Source organism: Brassica napus, chromosome A7, assembly GCF_020379485.1.
Source record: "Brassica napus cultivar Da-Ae chromosome A7, Da-Ae, whole genome shotgun sequence".
Classification (NCBI taxonomy): domain Eukaryota; kingdom Viridiplantae; phylum Streptophyta; class Magnoliopsida; order Brassicales; family Brassicaceae; genus Brassica; species Brassica napus.
This window is the reverse complement of record NC_063440.1, coordinates 11,134,584-11,160,353: the sequence shown is the minus strand read 5'-3', so window position 1 is coordinate 11,160,353 and position 25,770 is coordinate 11,134,584. Positions and strand designations below refer to the sequence as shown.

The window sequence follows — 25,770 nt, the reverse complement described above, 5'->3', positions numbered from 1 at the left end:
CAATATTTATCAATAAGCAACCGATGGAGAGTTTCAACTTTCACGACGCGTGTTGATCGAACCGGTAAAACCATGATCCTCCGGGTCGGATGTTATAAAAACCCGATAACGAATACGAATCAGTGAAAGGTGTTGACGTGTGAAAAAACAATGGGAATGCTTCTCTTTCTCTTTTAGTTTTGGGCTATTTGTTTTTATTTATTAAAGCAGGTGTATATTGAATAAGAATAAACGGGGTTATATTTAATTTGACTAATGAGGAGCTTTGGCCGTTGGGTTATTTTCGAAGTGTACATTGTAATTTATAAGCTTCCGAATGGTGACTGCGGTTTGAGCGGTGTAGGACAATCAGTTCAATTGTAATGCGGTTTTAACAGTTATAAAAATGTATAGATATATAATATATATAGAGATTTTTGTTACTGTTAACTGCAGGACGGGGCGAGACGATGGTCACCATTGGAAGTATAGTTTTGATACTGGCCAAACATTTGTTGTCACTTTACCAACTACTGCAACCCTCGTCTCATAATAAATTCTAGCACGCCTTTTTTATTTTATTTTATTCAATTTAATATTCTCTTATTGGAGGGTGAGAAATGAGACCACATATACATTTGTTCCTCCTCTTTGCGGGCCCCACTTAACTTTTTTTTTCTTTTCTTCTTATTTTTCGCTGCAGACGTTTATTTATTTAATGTGGGAAAATTGGAAATATGGAATAAAAAGACAAGTAGATTGTCCCTTTGCCATAATATGAATTATAAGTTGTCCTAATGTCATAATGTTTTCTGTAAACCCAATTAAACCCCTAATCTAATCTTTTAAACGTTTTTGTTAATTTAATTATGTTAAAAAAATATTATTATTATTTTTAATTAATTTAATTATTAAAAAAAAAATACAAAAGGGGAAAATCGACCAAAATTTCCCCCAAGCTCGACGAACCCTAATTGCTCTCTCCTCCTTTGGCGACAGAGAGAAAGGACGATTTGAAGGGGATCTCGCCGTCGCCGGTGTCGTTTTGGCCGGTAATACTCCGCCGGTGTTCTTCTTCTTCTTAATCGAAGTCTCAGAGACCTCGTCTCACTTCGCGACTCGTTCTCAATTAAGTCGCCGAAGACCGCTGAAGCTCGTACCTCGCCGATAACTGAACTCGTGCCTCACCGCTCCGCTCTCACTCTCTCAGCCATAGTTTCAAGCAAACCAATCGATTCTCCTCAGGTTTGTTTATGAATTTTTTTGCATGTCTTTGTATCTCTTACTTGAGCTTGTTTAAGATCGATTTTGAATGTCATAAGTTTCGATTCTTTTTTCTGTGAATTATTATTTAGGCTTCAATCTTATCAAAATTTCCTACTTTTTTGAGCTTTGGTTAATTTGTTTTTGTAGCAACCGATCTCTAGTGATTGTGTTTCTTATCAAAATTTCCTACTTTTTTGAGCTTTGGTTAATTCTCTTGTTTTATCTTGTGAATTATATTATGATGCATGCGTTTATAAATATTGACTGTAGTGATTGTGTTTCTTGCATTGTTTATAGGTATGACAATTGATCAGTTGCCTAAATGCTTATTCAAAGAGGGAACTGAAACACAAGTTGAGAAGGTCAACAACAGTTGTCGAACTTCCATACTTGCGAAGGTGGCGAAGTACTGTCCAGACGAGTACAAAGAAGTGTCGGAGGATCCGCTATTTGCTCAGATTGTGGCCATTCATGTACACAAGCTTCAGTTTTCGGCAAGAGCGATCCACACCTTCGTTTGCAAGCAGCTTCTGTCCGCAAAGCGTTATGAGTTGTGGTTCCATTATGCTAGGAGGCCTCTCAGATTTTCAATGCAAGAATTCTATGCCATCACAGGTTTGAAATACAAAGACGAGCCCGACTTGGAGATTGATGACTGGGCATATGATGGAGGGTTTTGGAGTAAGTTGCTAAGGAGACAGAAAAATATTTCGGTTCAGCAAATCAGGAAGGTTCATGTGAAGTTGTGTAATACATGGTCTCGTGTTGATAGGCTGCGGTTGGTCTATTTGTGTGTGATTGCTGGTATTCTTATGGCGAAGGATGAGAAGGTGTGGATCCCATACAAGTACATCAAGCTCGTGATGAACTTCGAGAAGATGAGGAAATATCCGTGGGGTCTTCACTCTTTTGATATGCTGGTGAGTTCCATTATCAACGCTAGGGATAAAGTGAAGACGCAAAACAGTTATGTCGTAGATGGATTCTCGTATGCACTTCAGATTTGGTTGATGGAAGCTGTTCCGGACATTGGGTCTCTTTTGGGTCAGAAACTGAGAGAAGGCGTGACTACCATGAGGTGCAGGAATTGGAAAGGATCTGCTAAGATTTCCTATGAGGATATTATTACCATAGAGTCTAATTTTGCTTCCACCGTAAGTTCTGTTTCCTTTAATTGATGTTATTGATGTGCATAGTTCTTAAATTGGTGTGTCTTTAACCTGTTTTAAATTTTTTTTTTGTAGGGAGATGTGTTTCCATCCATTTCTACATCTGGAAATTTCAAAGACGTGATTACTGATGCCGAGTTTGTTCGAGCCTGTGAGATGAAGGATGAAAGAGTTGATCTAATCATTGACATGCAGCGAAACAAGTATGACTGGAGTAAGCATGTTTGGGCTTATAAGGAAACAGTGAAACCATTTCAGTACAGTTCTGAGGAAGATGGTTCAGATGAGGAAGCGGCTGTAGAGACAAGTGAAACTGAAATTGAAGAAGAAATAGAAAGCACCCGTGTGTCTCCTACTAAGAAGAGGAAGAACAGGTTTCGGGATACTGGTGCGGAGTCGAGGAAGAAGAGGTTACTTTGCCAAAGATCAACCGAGAAATATAGAGATCTTGAAGAGGAAATGAAGTCCTATATCCAGAGTATGTTTAACTCTTCTTTTACTGCCTTAGGCCTCGAGGTACGCGAGATTATTGAAGACCGCTTTACCAAATTAGAGGAGAAGATCCTTTCATCTCAGACTCAGGGTGGTGCGCCTGCTAATACTCAGACTCGTGGTACTGATCCGTTTTGGACTCCTTCTGCTGCTGCTGCTGCTGCCACTGCTCCGGCTTCGGTTTCTGGTCGTCCTCCTGCTCCTACTCGGGCTTCTACCGAAGCTCCTGCATCAGTTTCTACTCGTGGTCTTGCTCCTTCTCGCAGTGCGGCTTCTGCTCCTTATCGCAGTCGAGCTTCTGCGACTGCTCACAATGGTGGGCCTGCGAATGCTGCGAAGACAAGGTCTCAGACAAAGGTAAACAAGAAGTAGATCATTTTTCATGTCTTCGGTTGCTGTTATATTTTCATGTCTTTGGTTGCTTTTCTTTTTCATGTACTCGGTTTGCGGTTTGTAATATTATTTTAAGGATGATGTTGTCTTTGCTGTGTGTAATAATTATGTAAGGATGATGTTTTGGATGGAATCTTTCTTTTAAAAATATTAATGTCATGTTTTGTGTTTTATAACCAGGATGCAGATTTGTCTGATGTGTTTGGCAGCTTATTTAGCACCTTAGATGTGAATATAGGGACCCAAGAGTACTTACAGAAGACAATGGGTAACCTTACACAAGAGTCAAATGTTGACGGTTTTGATCCATCTCAAGACAAGCAGTCCGAAGGACCTTCTGATTTCACTACGCCAATGACTTCGTTTCGGCCACAGATCTTCAAAACACCATTCTTGGTTGATAGTGATGATCTAGAAGTTCGTTGCAAAGCGAAAGACTACGAGCTAGTTTTCCTTCCAGAAGAGAAATGGGCCAAACTAACTGAATGGACATTGAATCCCACGTAAGTTATTTGAATTGTTTTATTTATTTTTCCTCAAATCTACCTCTTCACTAACATCACAGCAATGCTTTCTTTTTACAGAGTACTTCAGATTGGGCCATCTACATTTGATGCAGAGTTAGCCTCGCGGATTATTGGGCCTAATATTTGGTTGAAGAACTTTGTGAGTTTAGCTCTGAAATATTTTGCAGATTGCTTTTTGTTGTTGGTTCTCATTCCTAAACAAAATTGTATTGTCTTTTTCAGGACATGGACGCCATGATGTATTTGTTTCGGGAGAAAACCACATTGCGTCGGTGGAGTCCAGACCGAGTCGCATTTTTGAACTGTATGTTCAGTAATCAGATTATCACGGCCTATGGGAAGTTTGATGGAAACAGGAGAGGGTACAAAATCGACGACAATTTTCTCGAGTATGGAAGAGGCGAGCTTCCATATCATGGAAGCACAGGTTCAGTATGGAGCGTTGATGTCGATCGTCTCTACATCCCTATATGTGTTAACCAAATCCACTGGATCTCTATTTGCGTCAATCTTGTGAACCGGACAATTGATGTCTTCGATTGTGGGGGTAAGAAGAACAACAGGGTCATCGAAGCTTTTGCCGTCCTCATTCCACGAATCGTCAAGGCAGTCCAGTCGCCAGAGAGGAAGAAAGATTTCAATGTGAAACAGTATACTGTTTCATATGTCCCCATGCGCGGCCTAAACATGAGTGGTAATGATTGTGGTGCTTATTCATTGAAGTTCATAGAGTGCCATCTACTTGGATTAGATTTCTCATTGGTGAACGACGAGAACATCAAAGAAGCCCGACACAAGATAGCTTTTGATCTTTGGGAAGCAGCAAATGATGCGGTCTTGCAATCTCGGATGTCTACATTTAAGCCTCCAAAACGTGCTCCGGTGAAACCTGTTGACCTCGGTTGACTTCATGATTTTTAGCTTGATCCTCTTAGATTTCAAGTTTGTTTCTTCTTTGGGTTTAAGACATGGTTAATTGATTCTTACATTACTCTTATTGTTATGGAATTATTGGTTTTTCTACTATTTTACTGTTTCATGAATTACTTTAAGGAAATAAATCACATAGGGTGTCATTATATACTCTAAACCCTAAAATACCGTAAACCCTAAATCAGCTCCGATTCATACTCTAGAACCTAAAGTAACTTTGATTCATACCCTAAACCGTTTATTAGCTATGATTCATACACTAAACCGTTTATTAGCTATGATTCATACCCTAAATCCTACATTAACTATGATTCATACCCTACACCCTAAATTAGCTTGAAGTTATATCAAAAACTTTAGTATAGATAGGTTTCAAATACAATACCCTAAATCACATAAAGAAAGAAAAATAATTTTTTGTTTTAAAAAATAAAAATTAAAGTATATTCAAAAGACGATTTTAAGTTGGAGTTATAGAAATTCGTATTTTCAAAATTTGTCTTCTTACAATTGTCAAATGTCGATTTTTGTGTATTAGGGTGTAGTATTTTACCAGTCAATATAAGGGTTATAGAGTATTAACCGTTTATGGTTTATACCCAGTAGGCCCACCCGAAAGTTATTAAAACCCGACCCTGAACCCGGATCCACACACCCCCAAAGACGTGATTTTCTTTTCAGTTGTCGAAACCTAAGAAAAATAAATTTGAGAGAAAAGGGGATTAGGGTTCTTTGTCTGCGATTCCTGTGAGCCTCGAAACGAATTAACAATGACCAGTTCGACGACTTCTTCTGCTCGTTTTCCTCGCATCTCTAATCATGGTGTGCCCACAACATGTTGGTGTGGCGAGGGTATAACCACTTTTGGTTCATCGACGGCGGAGAATAGGTATCGACGATTCTACAGATGTCAAATCGCAAGAGATGTAAGTCCATGTTTCAATTTTGTGTTCCACATAACACCATACTGACTGATTTTTGGTTTCTTTTGCTATAGAGAAAAACTGAGAATCATCTATTTAAATGGATTGATGAAGCTTTGATTGACGAGATACGGATGGTAGATGCGAAACATGAGAGAGTTGCTCAAGAGATTACAAAGTTTGAAGAAAGGGTTATGGAAAAAGTGAAGTCCGAAATTGTTAGAGTTGAAGCTGAGATGTCAGAAAAGTTCAAAGAGAAGGTGAACTTGGAGATTGCTAGAGTTGCACAGGATATGAAACAGAAGCTAAAGATTACGACGGTTGCTATGGTTGTTGTGGGAGCAATCGTGGGAATATGGACTTCTCTTACTGTCTGATCAAGTTTCAGTGATTGGTTGCTTGTCGTTTGAGTTTGATGGGTTCAAAATAGCTTAAGATTGCATTATTGTTTTCATTATGATCGCCTATAATACACTTGATGGCTTCTTGTTGACTCTCGGTTGCTGACTATTATCAGCTTCAGTTCACAATCTAATACTTTTCTTCTCCTTCATGTTGTTTCAAAGCTAGTAGCTTCAGTTCACAATTTTCTTCTCCTTCATGTTGTTCACGAAGCTAGTAAAAATACAAGAGAGATAACACGATGTCTAATATCCATAACCAAGAACAAAAAAATCCAAAACCAAGCAAAACGAGTAAATCAAGTAACCAACACCATAATGAAAACAAGCTAATCAAAAGCAAGAAAAATCCAAAACAACGAACTGACTAAATCACTCTGTCGCATGTAGCTCTGTTATGATTCTCTTCGCCACATCGACTGCATCTGCGCCTCTTCTTTTCTTCAGCTCCTTGCGATGAACGAAGTTTGTCTTCGACCGTCTCGTATCTGCGCTTTCTTCTCCTTCCTGCTCCTCTTCTTGATTCAGGAGGTTCCACATTAGCATTCCAGACATCATCTGGAACAACCCAACTATCCTCCGGAACACCTATTGGATTGATAGTTTCTTCATAAGCTGTTCTCCAAGTGGAAGTCGTGTACATTTCATCCGTTAGTGAGGATGGGGCTCGACCAACTGTTAAACCAGCCTTGATTGCGTGTCTACATGGGATTTTCAGTAGGTCGTATTTCCCACATGAGCAGGTTCTTCTATCCAAATCAACCAGGCAGTCGATTGTATCTCCGCGAACCAAAAAACGGTACTCATCAACTGGCTGAACCAGAAACGTTTTACCCTTATTAATCCGCCTGTCTATCTTTTTCTCGATGGCAATAGTTAATGGTTTTGTGTGCTTCCTGCTTCGTGTGCGCCGTTCGAAGAACCAACGGGTCAGCATTTCTCTGATGCTATCCAACAAAGGAATGACTGGATACTCTCTTGGTGTGCGCAAAGCAGAGTTTATTGATTCAGCTGGGTTAGTCGTTCTGATGTCATACCTGAATCCTGGAAACTGACAGCGAGCCCACTTTGTAACATCTGCATCTGTTAAATATTTTCCAATAGCTGGACTAATATTGCAGACAGCTTGGAATCGCTTCTGAAAATCAATGACTCTATAAGCTTTAGAAGCTTTTGCAATTAATCCAGCCAGTCCCTTTCCTCTGTAATGTGTGACCACATTATTCAACAAATGGTGGATGCAAATTCCATGATGAGAAAGAGGATACACATTCTCTATTGCCTTACAAAGTGAGGCATTTCTGTCTGACACAAAAGCTAGAGAATGCTCGTCCGCAATAACAACCTTTAGCTGTCTCATAAACCAATCCCATGAACGATCATTTTCTGAGTCCACAACCGCAAACGCAACAGGATACAAGTTAGAGTTTCCATCTAAAGCGGTCGCAGCAAGTAAGACCCCTTTGTATTTGCTCTTCAAAAATGTCCCATCTACCACAAGAACTTGTCGCATGGCTGTCTGAAAACCTCGTACTGATTGGCCAAACGAAACGAAGAGAAATCTGAATCTACCATCAACATCGGTTTCATAAAACGTATGTGTTCCTGGATTAGCTTCTCTCAGCATGTGCAAGTACTTTGGAATTTTTCCAAAACTCTTCTCTGGAATACCTCTAACCATGCTAATTGCAAACTCCCGAGCATCCCATGCTAAGGACTTAGATATCTCACATCCATGTTCCATCCTCATAATCTGTATGACATCATTTGTTTTGGGACCTTCTTTCACACCATCATACCTATGCATTATTAGACTGCCAATTGTCTTTGCAGAAGCTGTCCGACCACCATTATTCATACTCGACGCAGCGCATGTATGATCCGCCACATATTTTTTGATGATGAAATATGTGGAACCTGATAACCCCTCAGCTCGAACACTCCATTTGCAAGGGTTGTATTTGCATCGGATGTACCAAAGGTTTCTGTCAGATTTCACAACTTTGTAATCGAAATTATGCGTCATTGCCGACATTTCCATAGTTGCTTTCAACATGGTTTTGTTTTGAAACGTTTCACCCCTCTTCACAACATCCACCAAAGAAAACCGAACACTTTTTCCATTATCGTCTTCTTTTGCTTTAATGGCGAGAACATCATCTTCTTTATTGGCGTTTGAGTTGGAATTATCTTCAACATCCTTGCTTGATTCAGATGAACGAACACTGTCAGCTCGAGGTGGAAACGAGGAAGGTTCACCTTGTTCTCTGATAGGCGAGCTAGATTTCTCATTATCAACCCCAATGTTGCTGTTGTTTCCACTGATAGGTGAAGTAGACACACACAACCTTGTAGAAGTTTTTCCACGTACATAAGTAAGAAAATTTTTGACTTGCCGATCACTCTCAATGATAACTGGAGGACAGTCTATTGAACCGATTAACTCCATAGGTAAGTAGCTTAACTCAAGCTCGACAAGGTTTTGGTCAATTCCAAAATCTTCTAAAACCATACGGCTTAGGTCTTCAAAGGAACTTGTCAATTCCATGTACAATACTCTACCTCGTTTGTTCGTATCAACCGCAAATCCCCATCCTTTAAGGGGATCAAATTTCCACAACCCACAAGAAGCATAGATATGCATCTTCTTCAACAAGAAATTCAAAATTTTTGGATGAAAAATATCAAAATCCTCTCACCAAGAAGAAGACCACGATTTTTTTTAAAAAAATTACTTGGAATACACGAAATTTAAGGAAAATAGATTTAGAAGATATTCTCTTACCAGATTATGGAGATATTTAAGGAAACTATACAATTCGAAATTCGTAGAACGTACATTACGTTGTCCGAAGAATAAAGGAATGTGGTAGATTATGGAATAATATTATGGCAGACTCGTGAAACATGGCAGATTTTGTCATTTGGCCTCTGTAGTTATATCAGGAAATAATAGTAAATCAAATCTACCGTAGTTCAGAAATAAAAGTTATGGTAGTCGTTTACTTCTACCATGTCTACCGTAGTTCAGAAATAAAAGAAAGAGTAGTCGTTCAATTCTATCATGCTAGAATTATAACAAATGGTCGATTTAAATTTCTGGTGTTTGCAGATATTTATGTAGTTAACCGAATATGCAATCTACATCCTCGTAGACACTAGATTATGTTTTCTGCCATCGGTAGACCAAAATATGAAATTGTGTTCCACAATTATTTAGTCAACCAAAGTATTTTTCATATGTTTGTCTCTTGTTTATATACATTTTGTATATTTTTCCATATTTTTAGGATTCTTAAAATAATTGATATGATTTTTCAAAGTTCATCAGGGGTACCTAAGTCCAAATCTGACCAAAAAGAGATTTATGGCAAAGGGACAATGTACTTGTTTTTCTATTCCGTTTTGGCAATTTTTTCTTTATTTAATAAGATCGGATAAGTTATTTTACCAATCATTTGAAATGATGTGTATATCTATACTATTAATAACGATGGTAGTGCTGATTAATTCAAAAAAAAAGAACAGGTTAAGAGATTTTAAACAGAAAAACAAATCTCAATTTGCTATAGAATCGAGTTTTTAACAGTACCACGGAATTTCAGAAATGAATTTTTAAAATTATTCGTTTATGAAGTAGTACATATGCTTGAGATGATTATAATAATATAGAAGTAAGAAAAAAGAAATAGAAAGATAAGGAACATAGGAGAGAAGAGGAAGCCGACATTTGTCTTCCACCATATTCTTCTCATCTTTCCCAATGGTAGATTGATTCTTCTTCTTCTGCTTCTTAGTTCCTCCCTTCCATTAGATATCCACTCAAGCTCCCTTTTCACCTTTATTGTCTCTATCTACTTCTTCTTGCTCTCATCATCACCATCATCACATGTTGTATTGGAGGACCATACTCTAGCCAATTCACGTACACAATATCTGTTTACTGTTTTGGATTTGGAGGAATCTCTCTCACTTTGGAACCTATCTTAAGTTGCTGTTTCAGCCTTTTATTTTTGGTTTTGGCTATTTCCTCTCTTTTATCTGTCGTTATCTTTGATTAAGTAAAAGGGCTATTTTGATCTCTCACTTTGATTTTGAGACTTTGGTTAGTCTAATCTGACACGTTCTCCTCTGTCTTTGGTTTCCTTTTTTTTTTCTCTCTTCTTTGTTTGTGGGAGAGACAACAAGGATCTGTGATTCTTCTCTGGTTCTGGGGTTTGATCGTGTGTGTGTTTTTCAAGTGGTGGATGAGTCTGTTCCACGTGCTAGGGTTTTGTCTGAAGATTGGGCAGCTCTTCTGGATGCTATGCTGCTGGTTCCTTTCCTGGTTCCTTGATGCCGACAAGTCTCCTCTTGATCCGGACAAGACTAAGATGAAGAATCATAATAAGATGTGCTTCCTCTGGAACAAGATCTCCACAAGCGGACTCAAGATCCCGCCGAGTTTCTCTCATCATCTCTTTGGCTCCGTTAGATTCGGCAAGACTTTTTGGAGGAAGGTGCTGGTTGCTTGGGTCGTCTCCTGGGTTTTGATTTCTTTCTGGACTTTCTGGTGCCTTACCTCTCAAGCTATGGACAAGAGGAAAGAGACGCTTGCTAGTATGTGCGACGAGAGAGCTCGTATGCTCCAGGATCAGTTCAACGTTAGCATGAATCATGTTCAAGCTATGTCTATCTTGATCTCCACCTTCCACCATTCCAAGTTTCCTTCTGCCATCGATCAGGTCTCCTCTTCTTCTTCTTGTCTCCCAATCATTCATTCACTATATATACTGACGTGAAGAAGCTTTTTTTTTTGTAGAGGACGTTCTCGGAGTACACTGATAGAACTTCCTTTGAGAGGCCTCTCACGAGTGGTGTTGCATATGCGGTGAGAGTGCTCCACTCAGAGAGGCAAGAGTTTGAGAGGCAGCAAGGTTGGACTATCAGGAGGATGGAACAGAACCCTGTTCACAAGGATGACTATGACACTGAAGCTTTGGAACCATCTCCTGTTCAACAGGAGTATGCTCCTGTCATCTTTGCTCAGGACACGGTTTCCCACGTTATTTCTCTCGATATGCTGTCCGGGAAAGTAAGAACACATGGCTTGTTCATATTCAATCTCTGCTTTATAGTTTGGAGCAATGCTCACTCACTGCACTGAGTTTTTTCTTTATTGACAGGAAGATCGTGAAAACGTGTTGCGGGCCAGGAGATCAGGTAAAGGGGTTTTGACAGCTCCTTTCCCACTGATAAAGACGAATAGACTTGGGGTGATCTTGACGTTTGCTGTATACAAGAGAGATCTTCCTTCCAATGCAACCCCAAATGAGAGAATTGAGGCTACTAACGGGTTTGTACCATAGCCGTGTAAATAAATAAATAAACACGGAGTTTGAACATTTCAGTTTTACTTATTTCATCTCTTTTGATGTGTCCCTCAAGGTATCTTGGTGGAGTGTTTGACATTGAAACCTTGGTGGAAAACTTGCTTCAGCAGCTGGCTAGCAAGCAAACGATTCTTGTCAATGTATACGATACCACCAACCACTCTCAGCCCATTAGCATGTATGGTTCTCATGTGTCGGCTGATGGGTTGGAACATGTTAGTCCACTCAACTTCGGCGATCCATTTAGAAAGCATGAAATGCGTTGCAGGTACTTTGGCCAATTCAGCATGTCTTCAGTTTCTTCTTGTTTGCTCCAGGTGCTAACACTCGGTTGTGAGCTTTCTTCCTCTTTGCAGGTTTAAGCAGAAACCACCATGGCCAGTGCAATCGATGGTGACATCTTTTGGTATCCTTGTGATTGCGTTGCTTGTTGCACATATATTCCATGCAACCTTAAGTCGAATACGCAGAGCAGAAGAAGATTGTCATAAAATGGAGCTGCTCAAGAAAAAGGCTGAAGCAGCAGATGTCGCCAAGTCACAGGTACGTACATACATCATCCCCAATTGATAGCTTTCCACTGATAGAGGGAGGGGTTGTAATCTAACTTCTTTTATGCAGTTCCTTGCCACTGTATCACATGAAATCAGAACTCCAATGAATGGTGTTCTTGGTGAGTATCATCAAACTCCTTATCTCACCTCTCTTCCATGAATATTATTACTCAAGAAAAAAGCTGAACTAAATATCTTCCACTTTTGATTTGGGCTGTAGGAATGCTCCATATGCTTATGGACACAGAGTTAGATGTTACACAACAGGATTACGTTAGGACCGCACAGGCAAGTGGGAAAGCTTTAGTGTCGCTAATAAACGAGGTACTGGATCAAGCAAAGATCGAATCTGGAAAGGTTGAGCTTGAGGAGGTGCGGTTTGATTTGAGAGGAATATTAGATGATGTCCTGTCACTCTTCTCTGGCAAGTCCCAAGAAAAAGGGCTAGAGGTAAACACACAAATGATCTTTAATGATTTGCTAAGCAAAGGTTTGTTTGTAACTTGTAAGTGTTGCTGATGAAATGCAGTTGGCAGTATACATATCTGACCGTGTTCCAGAAATGTTAATTGGGGATCCTGGAAGGTTTCGACAAATACTCACAAATCTTATGGGTAATTCCATTAAGGTAAATGTGATATACTTTCCTTATCATTCCATGCATCCCTAGTTGATAGCTGATCAGTTATAAACATCCTGGCAGTTCACTGAGAAAGGTCACATCTTTGTAACTGTTCATCTGGTGGAGGAGCTACTAGACTCTAGTGATGTAGAGACATCATCATCATCATCTACAGAAAACACACTGAGCGGGCTTCCAGTTGCAGACCGGAAGAGAAGCTGGCAAAACTTCAAAGCTTTCAGTTCCAATGGACATAGGAGCTTAGCACTAGCACCATCTGAAATCAACCTAGTCGTCTCAGTTGAGGATACTGGCGTAGGGATCCCTGTAGAAGCGCAGTCACGCATTTTCACACCGTTCATGCAAGTTGGACCATCTATATCCAGGACGCATGGAGGCACAGGGATCGGGCTCAGCATAAGCAAGTGTCTAGTAGGACTGATGAAGGGAGAAATTGGATTCTCGAGTACTCCCAAGGTTGGGTCCACGTTCACGTTTACTGTCGTGTTTGCTAATGGCGTGCATTCAACTGAAAGAAAGAGTGAACTGCATAACAATAATCAGCCCGAGTTTGAGGGAATGAACGCTGTACTTGTGGACCATAGGCCCGCTCGGGCACAAGTCTCGTGGTACCATTTTCAGCGTCTAGGAATCCGAGTTGAGGTAGTTACATCTGTTGATCAGGCTCTACGTTTCATGAAGACTTACGCTACCACTGTGAATATGATACTCATAGAGCAAGAAGTGTGGAATAAAGAAGCTGATGTGTTCGTTAAGGACCCTCTTGTCCATTCTCCTAAACTGTTTTTGTTAGCAAATTCAATAGACACCTCAGTATCAGATACTTTAAGCAACGTTATAGACCCTCCAGTGTTGATAGTGAAGCCGTTAAGGGCGAGTATGCTGGCAGCAACTTTGCAGAGAGGGTTAGGTATTGGGAAGAGGGAAACTCCTCAACGCAAGGGACCTCCTGCTTTGATTCTCAGGAATCTTCTCCTTGGCAGAAAAATACTAATTGTGGATGATAACAACGTGAACCTCAGGGTGGCAGCAGGAGCTTTGAAAAAGTATGGAGCTGATGTGGTCTGTGCTGAGAGCGGGGTAAAGGCAGTCTCATTGCTTAAGCCACCACACGAGTTCGATGCTTGCTTCATGGACATTCAGATGCCAGAAATGGATGGGTAATGTCTTGAATGTTACAGCAAGGTTTGTGATAATGTTTGAAAATATGTAATAAATGCTTGAGATGTCTTTCTGCAGGTTTGAGGCTACGAGGAGAATACGGGGTATGGAAGAGGAGATGAACAATGGGGAGGCGTTGACAGTAGAGGAAGGTAAGAGATCAAGATGGCATCTTCCGGTGTTAGCAATGACGGCTGATGTGATTCAAGCAACACAAGAGGAATGTCTAAAGTGTGGAATGGATGGGTATGTATCAAAACCCTTTGAAGCAGAGCAGTTGTACAGAGAAGTTTCTCGTTTTTTCAATTCGCCTTCAGATACAGAATCATAAGTGGGAATAGGCTGGCGAAGAAGAACGGCTAAGGAACACAAAAACTCGTGTAGGAAACAAAAAAAAAGAAGAAACAGCTTGACGAGGATTGCAAAAGAGTGTATATAGAAAGGCATGTGTGACCAGATAGTGGGCAAGGTCAGAAGTTAGACCCGTTTCCACTGTAAAGTTTTTATTTTCTTCTCTTCTGTTGATATGGGAGACCAAAACTTTGTAGATGAGTTGCTGACTTGCTTTGGGCAGGAGGGAAGGGGAGGGAGACATAGAATGTGTGTATGTGTGTGAATGATTTAGGATTCTTATGTTAGAAACAGTGCAGCTTCTTCGTTATCAGCGACGTTTACTACATATATAGATACGGCTTGTGATATGAAGTTGAAGATAGCTTACTTAAATCCAAAGGCTTACTTTCTCTCCTCTGCTTTACACTGACTGGATCTGCCTCTTACAAACTAACTAAACTCGTGTAGTCTCTTTTTGTTTTCTGTCTATATAACAATTAACAAGTAAGTAAACACAATTCTTTCTTCGTTTTAGCAACTTGTTAAGAAAATGCTTTCAGACGAGATTTCTCACGTCTCGTTATCCAATCAGAGAATGGCCGTGCGCGTTGAGTTGCATTACCGATCACTTAATAATAAGACGTGAGAGAAAACCAGTTTCCGATTCTATTGTTCACTTTCTTCTCTGGCGTAATCATGGTATATAATGCGATCTCTATTTGTTGTACATCACCCTTCTTATGCTTTGTTTTTTTGTCAATAGAATCATTGGGCATTGTTTTTTTCTTTCTGCGAACTGAATCAGAAATGTATGGTATTAGGATTTGATTGTCTCATGAGCTACAAGTTGTAGCCTACAAGGCCCTGTTCGTTTGTATATCTGGAAGATGCATCCAGATGGTCCATCTAGATGTCTTATCCAGATGATTCATCTGGGTGTTGTTCGTTTTTTCATTTCGTCCATACATCCAAATGAATCATCTGAATGCAACTATGTTTGTTTGCTTGTCATTTTTTAACTTTCATCTCCATCTAGGTGGACTTGTTAATAAAATGACTAAAATATAATTTTTTACGTTTCGGCGGAAAAATAGCATTTTTACGGTTTTGGCTGAAAATATTTTTGCGGTTTTTGAGGAAATATGTGTTTTTCGCGAAAAAGTGCATTTTTATGGTTTTGGCGGAAAAATACGTTTTATGGGTTTGGCGGAAAAATACGTTTTTTGCGGGTTGGACGGAAAAAGTGTGTTTTGAAGTTTTGGCGAGAAAAGTGTTTTGCATGAAAAGTTTTTTTTCACGATTTTGGTGGGAAAATACATTTTTCCAGCTTTGGCGGGAAAATACATTTTTCCGGTTTTGGCGGGAAAGTGCGCTTTTCCGGTTTTGGCGGGAAAATGCGATTTTCCGGTTTTGGCGAGAAAATAAGTTTTTTTTTTCCTCGTTTTGGCGGAAAAAAATTCAATTTTTCGGTTTTGGCGGGAAAATGCGCTCCGGTTTTTGGCGGGAATATGCGTTTTTCCGGTTTTGGCGGAAAATGCGTTTTTCCGGTTTTGGCGGTAAAATTTCATTTTCCGGTTTTGGCGGTAAAATACATTTTTCCGGTTTTGGCGGGAAAATGCGTTTTCCGGTTTTGGTGGGAAAATGCGTTTTTCCGGTTTTGGCGGGAAAATACATTTTTCTGGTTTTGGCGGGAAAATACGTTTTCTGATTTTAGCGAGAAAATGCATTTTTCTGGTTTTGGTGGGAAAATTATGTTTTCTGGTTTTGTCGGGAAACTTCTGTTTTCCAGTTTTGGCGAGAAAATTGTATTTTTCGGTTTTGGCGAGAAAATGCGTTTTTTTTTTGTTTTGGCGAGAAAATGCGTTGTTTCCGGTTTTGGCGGGAAAATGCTTTTTGCGGTTCTGGCCGGAAAATGCTTTTGAAGTTTTGGCGGGAATATGTGTTTTTTGGGTTTTGGTCGAAAAGTGTGGTTTTACTGGTTTAGCTGAAAAATGTGTTTTAATGAAAATGTGTGTTTTATGTTTTTTTGCGGAAAAATGCATCTTGCGGTTTTGGCGGGAAAGTGTGTTTTTCCGTTTTGCGAGAAAATACATTTTTTCGGTTATAGCGAAAAAATGTATATGCAAAAAAAATAGAATTTACGGTTTGAAAATAATATTTTGATTTTAAAAGGTCACTTTTGTCATTTATTATTTTGGACTGAACTAGATGCATCTGCATCCAGATGCACCATCAAGACTCACCTTCATTTGGATGAGAATTTGAGATGAGTTTAGCTGGGTGATCCATCTGGATGTAACATTATAATGCACTAAACGAACATCAATTTGCATCTTCACCCAAATAGATCACCTGGGTGGGCAAACAAACAGGGCCCAACTATCAAAGGATTCACAATGATGTTTGTATTTTGAATTATGTGATATTTCGTATCATGCCATCTCTAGTTTTACTAATCAAGGGATTAGCTCATTTTCATATTTGAGTTATGTTGCATGGCGAAGAGCATCTCAAGTTATACGTTTTTCCTCAAAATTAGGAATACACTAGAAGTGAGTTTCTCCATTTTTGAGGGAAAAACTTACAACTGATTTAGAAATTGTCTGAATCTTGAGGAAAACCTCCCAATAAAAACACTTTGAAATTGGTAAGAGATAAGCCTTGCACCGAATAAATCCAAAGCAACAAACGATCAAGAGATGTTGGTCGAAAGATCAGGATAGCTCCTGATTTACCTTATAACAATCGCCTTTGGATATGACACTCCAAGTTAAATTGAAAGATATTACACACCAACAATCATAAAAAGTTTTGACCAATGGATATGACACACCATGATCGAAAACAGGTTTGAGAATAACTCTCAAGGTTTCCAAAAATATAAACTCAACTCTTATTTTATTTCATGAAGATTACAAATTATTTATAGGATACTAAACTTGGTGAGAAAACTAAATACTTATTACATGGGAAATGATAAAATTAGTGCATAGAGGAGAAGAAATGTTCTTGAAACAAGCATTCTTTCTATGCAAGAGAGAGAAGCTTTCCATATGCAATGAAACACCTAATTTTCATAACTCCTCTTGGACAGTAAATATACCACTTGTTTATGTCTCCTTTTGAACTCGTAACTTGAAAAAAATGGGCTGGACATGCTCCCTAACATCATGGATTTATTTCTGAATGTCTTTCATATTCATAGCTTCGTACACCAGCCCATGATCACATCAAATCTCAATTGCCATTTCCCAATCAAAAGCCATTTCCAAAATTTATAGATTTTCTTTAATAAACTTAAGGACCAAATAATCTATATACATATTGATCACTAAAATTTTGGGAGTCCAAATCAAATTTTTCATTCTGCTATCTCTAAGACCGGGCCATGTTCCCAATTACTCTTTTGATTTGCATAGGCGCCTATATTGCGCGTACCCAAATATTCGATGTTTGATGAGGGTTATTGAAGAGATTCTGATCCTGAATATATTTCTTGATCCATAAAGAACCATTGAGATCAGACAACAATGGGCAACGTATACTAATGCTTATTGACTCTTTAAGTTGATTTTAATAATTTCAAACAACTTCAGAGAGACTGGCAGACAGAAGATAGCGAGGTTTGACAAGAACATTACTAAAAGAGGTTTTGTTCCTGAGACCACAACCAAGAAGGGCAAGGACTACCCTATCGGACCCATCCTCCTCAGTTTCTTTGTCTTCATTGTCATTGGTTCATGTGAGTTTTACCAATCTCTTTTACCTTTATTTTTGGTTCAAGTTATATGTTATGTTCAGGGCACCAAATAGCTCCATGCTCCTTGATTATTGTTGGCAGCATCTTATGTGTATGTGTGTATCCATATATTTACTAACCTTCTTACATGCTTTCTTGCAGCTCTCTTCCAGATCATCAGGACTGCAACTAGCGGAGGCATGGCGTACACTAATCATCATTCAAGCTAGGAGATCCATTTTCAATATGAGAATCTCTCTTCTACTGGTTTATCTCTTTTTCCTTTATACTGTAGAATGTGTTAACTTCCTGTTTGCTACTTGTTATGAAGAATTTTGATAGTTTTTTCCTATAAAATATCCATCTTTAATGTTGTCTTGAAGTTACTTTTGCCCATTGTTGTTATGCTTTTGTATTCTTGTTGACTTGTCTCAACATGGTTCTCAACATGGTTCTCCAAATACAGTTAAACTATTTCCCTTCAAATCGGACCGGGTTATAATGATAAATTTTGAACCGGAGATAAAGTCTTCACACGAACAAGTTTTATAAGTCAAAAGTTGTCATGAACAATTCTAGTTAAGAGAAGCCAATAATGCTTTTGAAAAACGAAATAGCTTATTCATCATTCAAAGGTGGAATAGAAACAAACAAAAGATGGGAAATAAAATCATTACTAATAATTTGTTTTTTACTGCTTGTATCAATTGGACGGTGTATATATTAGTAAGAATAGTTGGAGAAGAAAAAGAAAGCATTGAGAGGTTATCATGAGTTTGTTTCATCATTTTTTTTTACTCCCTATGTTTTATAATATATGGAATTTTGGTTTTCTCAACACGTATTAAGAAATTTTGGTTCTTTGAACAAAAAAATTATTGAAATATAATTTTAAACTAATTTATCTAATCATAAACAAAAATAATAAAAATTTAATTGGTTACAAAATTTTTGATAAATAAAAATTAAATATGTCAAAACATCATTTATTATAAAGCAAAAATAATCACCTAAAATATCATCAATATTGAAAGTGAAAGAGTATAATCTACTATATAATATGAGAGTTTATCTCCTTCTGATGCGACACGTCAGCGGTTTGTGAGTTCCACTTTTTAAAAGTGTGAAAAAATGTCAAATATGAGGCTCAAACCCGGGTTATTAAAATATCAGCACCCACAACTATACCATTGCACTAAAGGATACTTTGTACATTGATGGTCGAAACTAATATATATTATAAAGGTCGGAAACTAATATAACATTGTGGATACCACTTTTTTTTTTTTAATTGATGGGTAACAAATGGACTTCGATAAAAAGTAGGCTTTGAACTTATTGATTTTCTGTTTATTAGGCTTTGTATCTGCCCAAAGTGGTGATACGGACAAAGCTAAGAAGATTAGGGAAGCCGCTATCTTCACCATCTCCTTCGTCGCTTGCGATTCCCCTTCCGGCAATCAGTTATTATGGTCGATCTTTAAGGCTCTACACACGTTTTGCGCCTACCAAACGCGTAGTTTCTCCTCTAACGCCTTCAGAGCTCTCATATATATAGAATTCCTCGAGGTAAAAGCTCCATCTTATCTCAAACTTTTCTTTCTCAGTTTTCCGATCGCTTTACTTTCTCACATCCGTCACGAAAATGACTTATCCAGCTGCTCCAGCCGCTTCAGCCGCCGTTCCCTACTCCACCTTCGACTCTCTCCGCCTTGGAAGGTCCACTCAGTCCATTGTTGGTCGGCTCATCTGATTATAGGATTCCAGGAACATTAACAAGAATGGAGAGTTTATGGGCATCACCATTCTCCTCCTTGATGAACTGGTGATGATTGTTTCTAACTTATTTTTTATCACTTTAACTCTGCTTTGCTTATTCTTTGTTCATATATGAAACGTGTCTTCATCTTTTTGTTTTGGTTTTGTCTATGGTTTTTTTTATGAACAACTAATGATTTTTCTCTATTTTTCTTACATGATTCTGTGATCTACGGTTTTATCCCTGTAATCTCCAAACAAGAAAGGAAAACTGAATGAATTATGTTTTTAGCAACCAAATCTAAAAGAAATAAAAGACATCTTACTTAACAAATTAAAAACCTTTTCTTTTGCAGATTCCGACGACGACGAAGCACCCGAGGACCAACGACAATGGAATGATGCGGATGAAGCCTAACTGATGTAAGTAAACTCCTCTTCAATAACGCATCACACTATTATTGCTCCCCAATCTCACAAACTTAAGCTCTAATCATGCCAGGGATTCCACAGGTGATGTTGTCCCGACGACGGAGAAAAAAAAGAAAGATAACCTAACGTTTTATTTTATTTTCAGTTTTTAAGTTCAAATCATGTTTTAGACATAGAGCCCAACATAATTTGAGCCCAAACATTTTAAACCCACAATTACTTTTTCATAATGTAAAAACGTCACCTTCGTTTATGTTTTGTTAAACTATTTTAATCTTTATGTTTTGTTAAACTATTTCACTCAGGGGGCAGATCTCCTTAGAAGGGGAGCCACTCGCCACGATGCTTCCAGTTTCACCATTCTTGAAACTCTTATGAACCACAAAACCAATATAAGAGCTCTGTTTCAATCCAACGGCTGGATTTTGTCACAGTCCACCGCTAAGCCTGAAGAGAGAAGAGAAGTGGAGTGCTGCGTTTTGGAAGATGGTTACTTGGAGTTTACAAGATAAAGATGGAACCCGTGACGAGGAAGACGAGGAGAAGTGTTACTTGGAATATCCTAACGTTGTAGGATGTAGACAATGTGTGATCTTAGCGATGAAGATTAGTGTAGTTTTAATATATGCTACTACGGTCCTTGAGCTCCCTAACAAGTACTAGCAAACAATGTGTATTTTGAAAAAATAAAATAATTTTGTAATGCAAGTAGTTTGAAACTTTGAGTATTTATTCAAACAACGGATATATACAGAGTTGATAACTTGATATGGACCCCCAAATAAGTTGGTGCTGCGCTGTCACAATATCTGTCTTTTTAATTTCATATACCTGACGTAAGCTTCTTCATCTTCTTATCTTTTCCTTTCCGTTGTTCCACGCTCTCTGTTTCATGTTTAGGCCTTTTTTACATTCTCTATATTTTATCTTAATTATATTTTTTGAATTTTTCTTCCGTTTTGGAAGATGTCTCTAACTTGAGTTAATCATTAAAAGCTAGGATCAATTTTGTTGTCTTACTTTCGATAAATTTTATTCTTTAATTTGTACAAATCTTAAACAACACCAACATTCCGTAAATCATATCACCCCACTGATATCCAAAGTAACCAGCTCCGCGTTTGCGCGGAGTCTCAGCACGTAGTATAATGACAATTGGTATGATTAAATGGAAGTGACATGATTGAGCAAAGCTTATTGATGGGATGGCTAAAATGAATCAACCTCCACGCTTTACGACTACTTTTACAAACCGTGTGGAATGGTTTTTGAAAACTTAATTATTACACCAAAAAGAAAAAGATAACCCCAGGCAAATTAAGCACATGTAACTAATTACACTCCATGCTCATTTTTTCTTCCACATTCAATCACTTTCTTATAGCAACAAATACAGTAGTATTTAGCAAAAAAAAAAGAAAAAAACAAATACAGTAGTATAACTTTTGGAATCAAGTTATTTGCAGTCTTCTTCTAACAATGGTATTACTGAGGGGATCAGCTGACATGGAAAAAGATGAAGCGAGAGAGAGAGATAAAAAGAACAATACAAGACAACAGAAGAAGATGGTTTTAAGAAGACAGTGAGAGGAGCTTAAGCCCAAATCGTTTTTTTTTAAAGAATGGCTGCTACTACTGGTCCTGACTTGTGCCATTGATTGTTTTTTCTCTCTCTCTCTTTTGTCTCTTTTGACGCGGGGCATGGAAGAAGAGCTTGCCATGCTCAGACAGCTCATCGGACAGCTTCAAGAGCTCTTGCACAACAGCTCTCCTCCTCCTCCTCCTTCGCCTCCCTCCTCTTCGTCTTCTTCTTCGTCGTTTGTAGTTCTCCACAACCCTCAGCATCAGAACCGGTGAGCATCCCTCTCCCTCTCAGGCTAGATCTATGTACGGTGCTTTCGATCCTATTGGAGCAAATTCGAAACCTCGTAATGTGTTTCTTTTAGGGCTTATGCTTCAATTTCAATTGTATGTATGTGTTGATTTGCCACTTTACCTGAATAAGTAGTTACATACCTTCATTGTTTTCCGATGCTTAAACCGGAAAAAAAAGTTAGTCTTTCAGCACTAGTGTACTTGATTTTTAGGACAAGTCTTTGTTTCCAGTGTAATGAATTCATTTCTAGAAAAGAGGACAAATGTGTCTTTTTTTTCCTAACTGATATTGTTCTTCTCTTTTCTCTCATTATGGCAGATGCTGCTGTTTGCCCTTATTTGACGACACTTCTTCTTCTGATGTTTCTTGTGATACTCTAATGGCTGCTGGAAAGAGGCCCCGGTACTTGTTAGAGACTGTCAAACGTTCTCGAAAACAAAAGAATCAAGTAAAATCCCGCACGGAAGCAGGTGATGGCATCATGGATCAAGAACTCTGGCTGGAGTTTCCCCAAGATCTCTTTGAATCTGTTCTTTCCAGACTACCTGTCGCTACTCTCTTCCAGTTCCGTTCAGTTTGCCGCAAATGGAACGCTCTCATCGATTCAGATAGCTTCTCCAAATCCTGCACCGACCTTCCTCAGACCATCCCGTGGTTCTACACCATAACCCACGAGAATGTCAACTCGGGACAAGTCTACGACCCTTCTTCCAAGAAATGGCGACATCCTGTCATCCCTGCACTACCCAAGAAGAGCATTGTCTTGCCAATGGCTTCCGCGGGAGGTCTAGTGTGCTTCCTCGACATTGGTCATCGCAACTTCTACGTGAGCAACCCGCTGACCAAGTCCTTCAGAGAGTTGCCCGCTAGGTCGTTTAAGGTATGGTCTCGTGTTGCTGTAGGAATGAGTCTAAACGGAAACTCCACCAGCGATGGGTATAAGGTCTTGTGGGTTGGATGCGAAGGAGAGTATGAAGTCTACGACTCCTTGAGAAACGTGTGGACCAAACGAGGGACCATCCCTTCCAACATTAAGCTTCCAGTACTGCTCAACTTTAAGTCACAGCCTGTGGCTATTAACAGCACGCTTTACTTCATGTTAACGGATCCGGAAGGGATACTGTCCTACGACATGGTCTCTGGGAGATGGAGGCAGTACATCATACCGTGTCCGCCGCACCTGAGCGATCACACGCTAGCTGAGTGCGGAGAGAGGCTGATGCTGGTGGGTCTTGTGAGTAAAAACGCAGCCACGTGCGTTTGCGTATGGGAGCTGCAGAAGATGACGCTGCTGTGGAAGGAGGTTGACAGAATGCCAAACGTATGGTGCTTGGAGTTTTACGGAAAGCACGTTAGGATGAATTGTCTAGGCAACAAAGGTTGTCTGATGTTGTTGTCCTTGAGGTCCAGACAGATGAACCGTCTGATTACGTACAATGCTGTTACTAGGGAGTGGGCCAAGGTCCCTGGATGTACCGTTCCTCGTGGGAGGAAGAGACTTTGGATCGCTTGCGGAACAGCGTTTCAACCTTCCCCTACGGCCAGGGCTTGATCTTCTCCTCTTGTTCAGTTTTACGTACGGTTCACACTCGGTTGGTTTGTTTGTTTTGATTAGTGGGACTGTAATTGTAATATACAAAAACATATGGCATTGTAATGAGTAACTTGGGTTGTGTTATAACCGCTTGGGAAGTGAAACTGTTTTAACCCTTTTTGTATTTAGTATCAACTACATGAACCAAAGCATAAGGGCATCTAAGTTTAAGAAAACATTTAACGTTCAGTTTTTGTACTTAAAAGAAAACATTCTGTTCTGCATAACATTAGTATTGTGGTAAAACAGAAAGTTAACACATTGTACAGTACAAGGGAAAAAGAGACAAGACAGAAGAAGAGAAATTCATAATGAAAACTGCTTCCTCTAGCTTGAATGGTGATTCGGTTTAAGCCATGCCTCCGCTGGTTGCAGTCCTGATGATCTGGAAGAGAGCTGTAACAAAGCATCGGGTATGGAAGTTAGTAAATATATATATGAAGACAACACATGCACATGGGTATATAAGTGGTCATAATAATCAAGAAGCTCTTTGGGTGCCGTCATTCAACACAGATTAAGTTTTGGCAAAGTAAAGTGAATTAGATTGGGGAATAAAGAAGAGGAAATACACTCACAAGAGCCAATGACAACGAAGACAAAGAAACCGAGGAGGATGGGTCCAACAGGATAGTCCTTGCCCTTCTTGGTGGTGGTTTCAGGAACAAAACCTCTTTTAGTAATGTTCTTATCAAACTTCTCTATCTTCCTGTCTGCTAGTCTCTTTGAAGTTGTCTGCAATTATCAAAATCAATCAGTCTTCATACATTATCTCCCATTAGTAATGGTTCTTTCAGGATCAAACATATTCCAAATCAGAATCTCTTTCATTAACATACAGCAAAAAAAGTCCAATTTGCGTAAAGATTTGGCCATGCATCTAACAATCAAACAACAATTCTGCAGATTAAAAAAAAACTTAAACGGATCAACGTATGTCTGTCATAATCGGGATTGATATTATTAGCTAATTTAATACGATTAACAGACTTAAGAGATCATTTTTTGTATAATTCATAGATTGATCATACAGAGAGAGAGTAGATCAATTACATTCTACCTCCTAACACAGTATACATCCTGAATTAGATCAGACGCAGAATAAAAACATGAATGCTAATCATAATAAAAAAAATGAATTCATATGCAAAGATCGAATGATACCATGATTACGCCGGAGAAGAAAACGCTATGATCTCGATCGAGCTGTAGAGAAAGAAAAAAACACTTTTTTTTTGTTTTGTTTTGTTTTTGTTTTCCCAACCACTAATATATTTATTACTATTATGTCTTGATCGTATTCAATTTTACCACCACCCACCTTAAAAAGGGATCAACTTTGCTATTCTCACAACGTACATCGTCACAGCCCATTTCTGATTGGGTAGAAAAACGTGTCATATCTACGTGGCCGTAAATAAGTGGACGGTTTTCTAAAGCTCGAGACTCAAGACTCGTTGGACAGATAGCAGACGTGTCATGTCAAGTGCTGAAAATCTTGAGGACGTGTAGCATCAACATATTTCAATTTTTCGAATAACAAATCTAATAATAATATGGCAATTGTCAATAATATCACATTTTGAAATTTATGTCTTCAAAATAGTATTAAAAGGAAAAAATCACAAAATGACATTTATTAAAGGGTAAAATATCTCTAATACAATTGGTTTAAAATTAAATAAACAAACAAAAATAAATAAAATAAAAATAAAAAAATGAAAAAAAGAAATTTTTTTTATAGTTTCAGATTATATGTTTTCAGATTCAAATTTTTTATAACTTTTTTATGAACTTTTTTTTTTGAATTTCTTTTTTTTTGAAATTTTCTTTTTTATAATTTAAAAATACTTTTTGAAACTGTTTTTAAAATTTTTATTTTTTATTTTAGTATTTATTTTTTATAAAATTTTAAACCTTAATTCTAAAACCCCACCCCTTAACTCTAAACCCTAAGATTTGGATTAATTAACTCAAATGTCATAAATATATATTTACCTCTTTAATGAAATATATTTTTGTGACTTTGAGCCTTGAATGCTACTTTGGGAACAAAAACTTGGTTTGGTGCTATCCTAATCTTTTTTTTCATAATAATACTAGGAGGATACATTATCAACAAAGATTCAACTGGTATATTAATTGGTTCGGTTGTATGAATAATTTTAAAAGATTCAACTGTATATCAAACATTCACACAACCAAACCATTTAATAATGTTTTTT

The 25,770-nt window shown here is 38.4% G+C and overlaps 6 protein-coding genes and 1 pseudogene across 7 annotated transcripts; 5 read left to right on the top strand and 2 right to left on the bottom strand.

The window, feature by feature from the left end:
* The first annotated feature begins 37 nt into the window (after nucleotides 1–37).
* On the top strand, nucleotides 38–3,278 carry LOC111215823. Of its 2 annotated transcripts, XM_048736679.1 has the most exons (3): nucleotides 38–1,224; nucleotides 1,543–2,399; nucleotides 2,490–3,278. In XM_048736679.1, the coding sequence occupies exons 2-3, from the start codon at nucleotides 1,545–1,547 to the stop codon at nucleotides 3,276–3,278; spliced, it is 1,644 nt and encodes a 547-aa protein (XP_048592636.1). In that variant the 5' UTR covers nucleotides 38–1,224; nucleotides 1,543–1,544. The 2 variants fall into 2 exon arrangements, with proteins under 2 accessions (XP_048592636.1, XP_022575708.2); XM_022719987.2 differs by having other exon boundaries at nucleotides 38–2,399.
* A 2,251-nt stretch (nucleotides 3,279–5,529) lies between these two features.
* On the top strand, nucleotides 5,530–6,059 carry LOC106453425 (uncharacterized protein At4g04775-like). The gene is made up of 2 exons (XM_013895672.2): nucleotides 5,530–5,685; nucleotides 5,757–6,059. Exons 1-2 carry the CDS (start codon nucleotides 5,530–5,532, stop codon nucleotides 6,057–6,059), a joined length of 459 nt encoding a protein of 152 aa, XP_013751126.2.
* Nucleotides 6,060–6,450: 391 nt separating this feature from the next.
* Nucleotides 6,451–8,727, bottom strand: LOC125576125. The gene has a single exon (XM_048735499.1). It carries the CDS (start codon nucleotides 8,725–8,727, stop codon nucleotides 6,451–6,453), a length of 2,277 nt encoding a protein of 758 aa, XP_048591456.1.
* Nucleotides 8,728–10,330: 1,603 nt separating this feature from the next.
* On the top strand, nucleotides 10,331–14,144 carry LOC106358089 (histidine kinase 3-like). Its single transcript, NM_001315852.1, is given in 10 exon segments — nucleotides 10,331–10,807; nucleotides 10,885–11,157; nucleotides 11,249–11,418; nucleotides 11,511–11,723; nucleotides 11,812–11,998; nucleotides 12,077–12,128; nucleotides 12,230–12,459; nucleotides 12,539–12,637; nucleotides 12,713–13,812; nucleotides 13,892–14,144. Coding segments are annotated over 10 exon segments (3,054 nt in total).
* Nucleotides 14,145–17,732: 3,588 nt separating this feature from the next.
* Nucleotides 17,733–20,227, top strand: LOC106355184 (annotated as a pseudogene).
* A 1,009-nt stretch (nucleotides 20,228–21,236) lies between these two features.
* LOC106358015 (F-box only protein 6-like) lies at nucleotides 21,237–23,663 on the top strand. Its single transcript, XM_048736678.1, has 2 exons — nucleotides 21,237–21,928; nucleotides 22,270–23,663. The coding sequence occupies exons 1-2, from the start codon at nucleotides 21,777–21,779 to the stop codon at nucleotides 23,501–23,503; spliced, it is 1,386 nt and encodes a 461-aa protein (XP_048592635.1). The 5' UTR covers nucleotides 21,237–21,776; the 3' UTR covers nucleotides 23,504–23,663.
* Nucleotides 23,664–23,711: 48 nt separating this feature from the next.
* On the bottom strand, nucleotides 23,712–24,861 carry LOC106425453 (stress-associated endoplasmic reticulum protein 2). Its single transcript, XM_013866188.3, has 3 exons — nucleotides 24,710–24,861; nucleotides 24,124–24,280; nucleotides 23,712–23,941 (listed from the first exon to the last, which is right to left on the bottom strand). Exons 1-3 carry the CDS (start codon nucleotides 24,710–24,712, stop codon nucleotides 23,895–23,897), a joined length of 207 nt encoding a protein of 68 aa, XP_013721642.1. The 5' UTR covers nucleotides 24,713–24,861; the 3' UTR covers nucleotides 23,712–23,894.
* Between the last annotated feature and the right edge of the window lie 909 nt (nucleotides 24,862–25,770).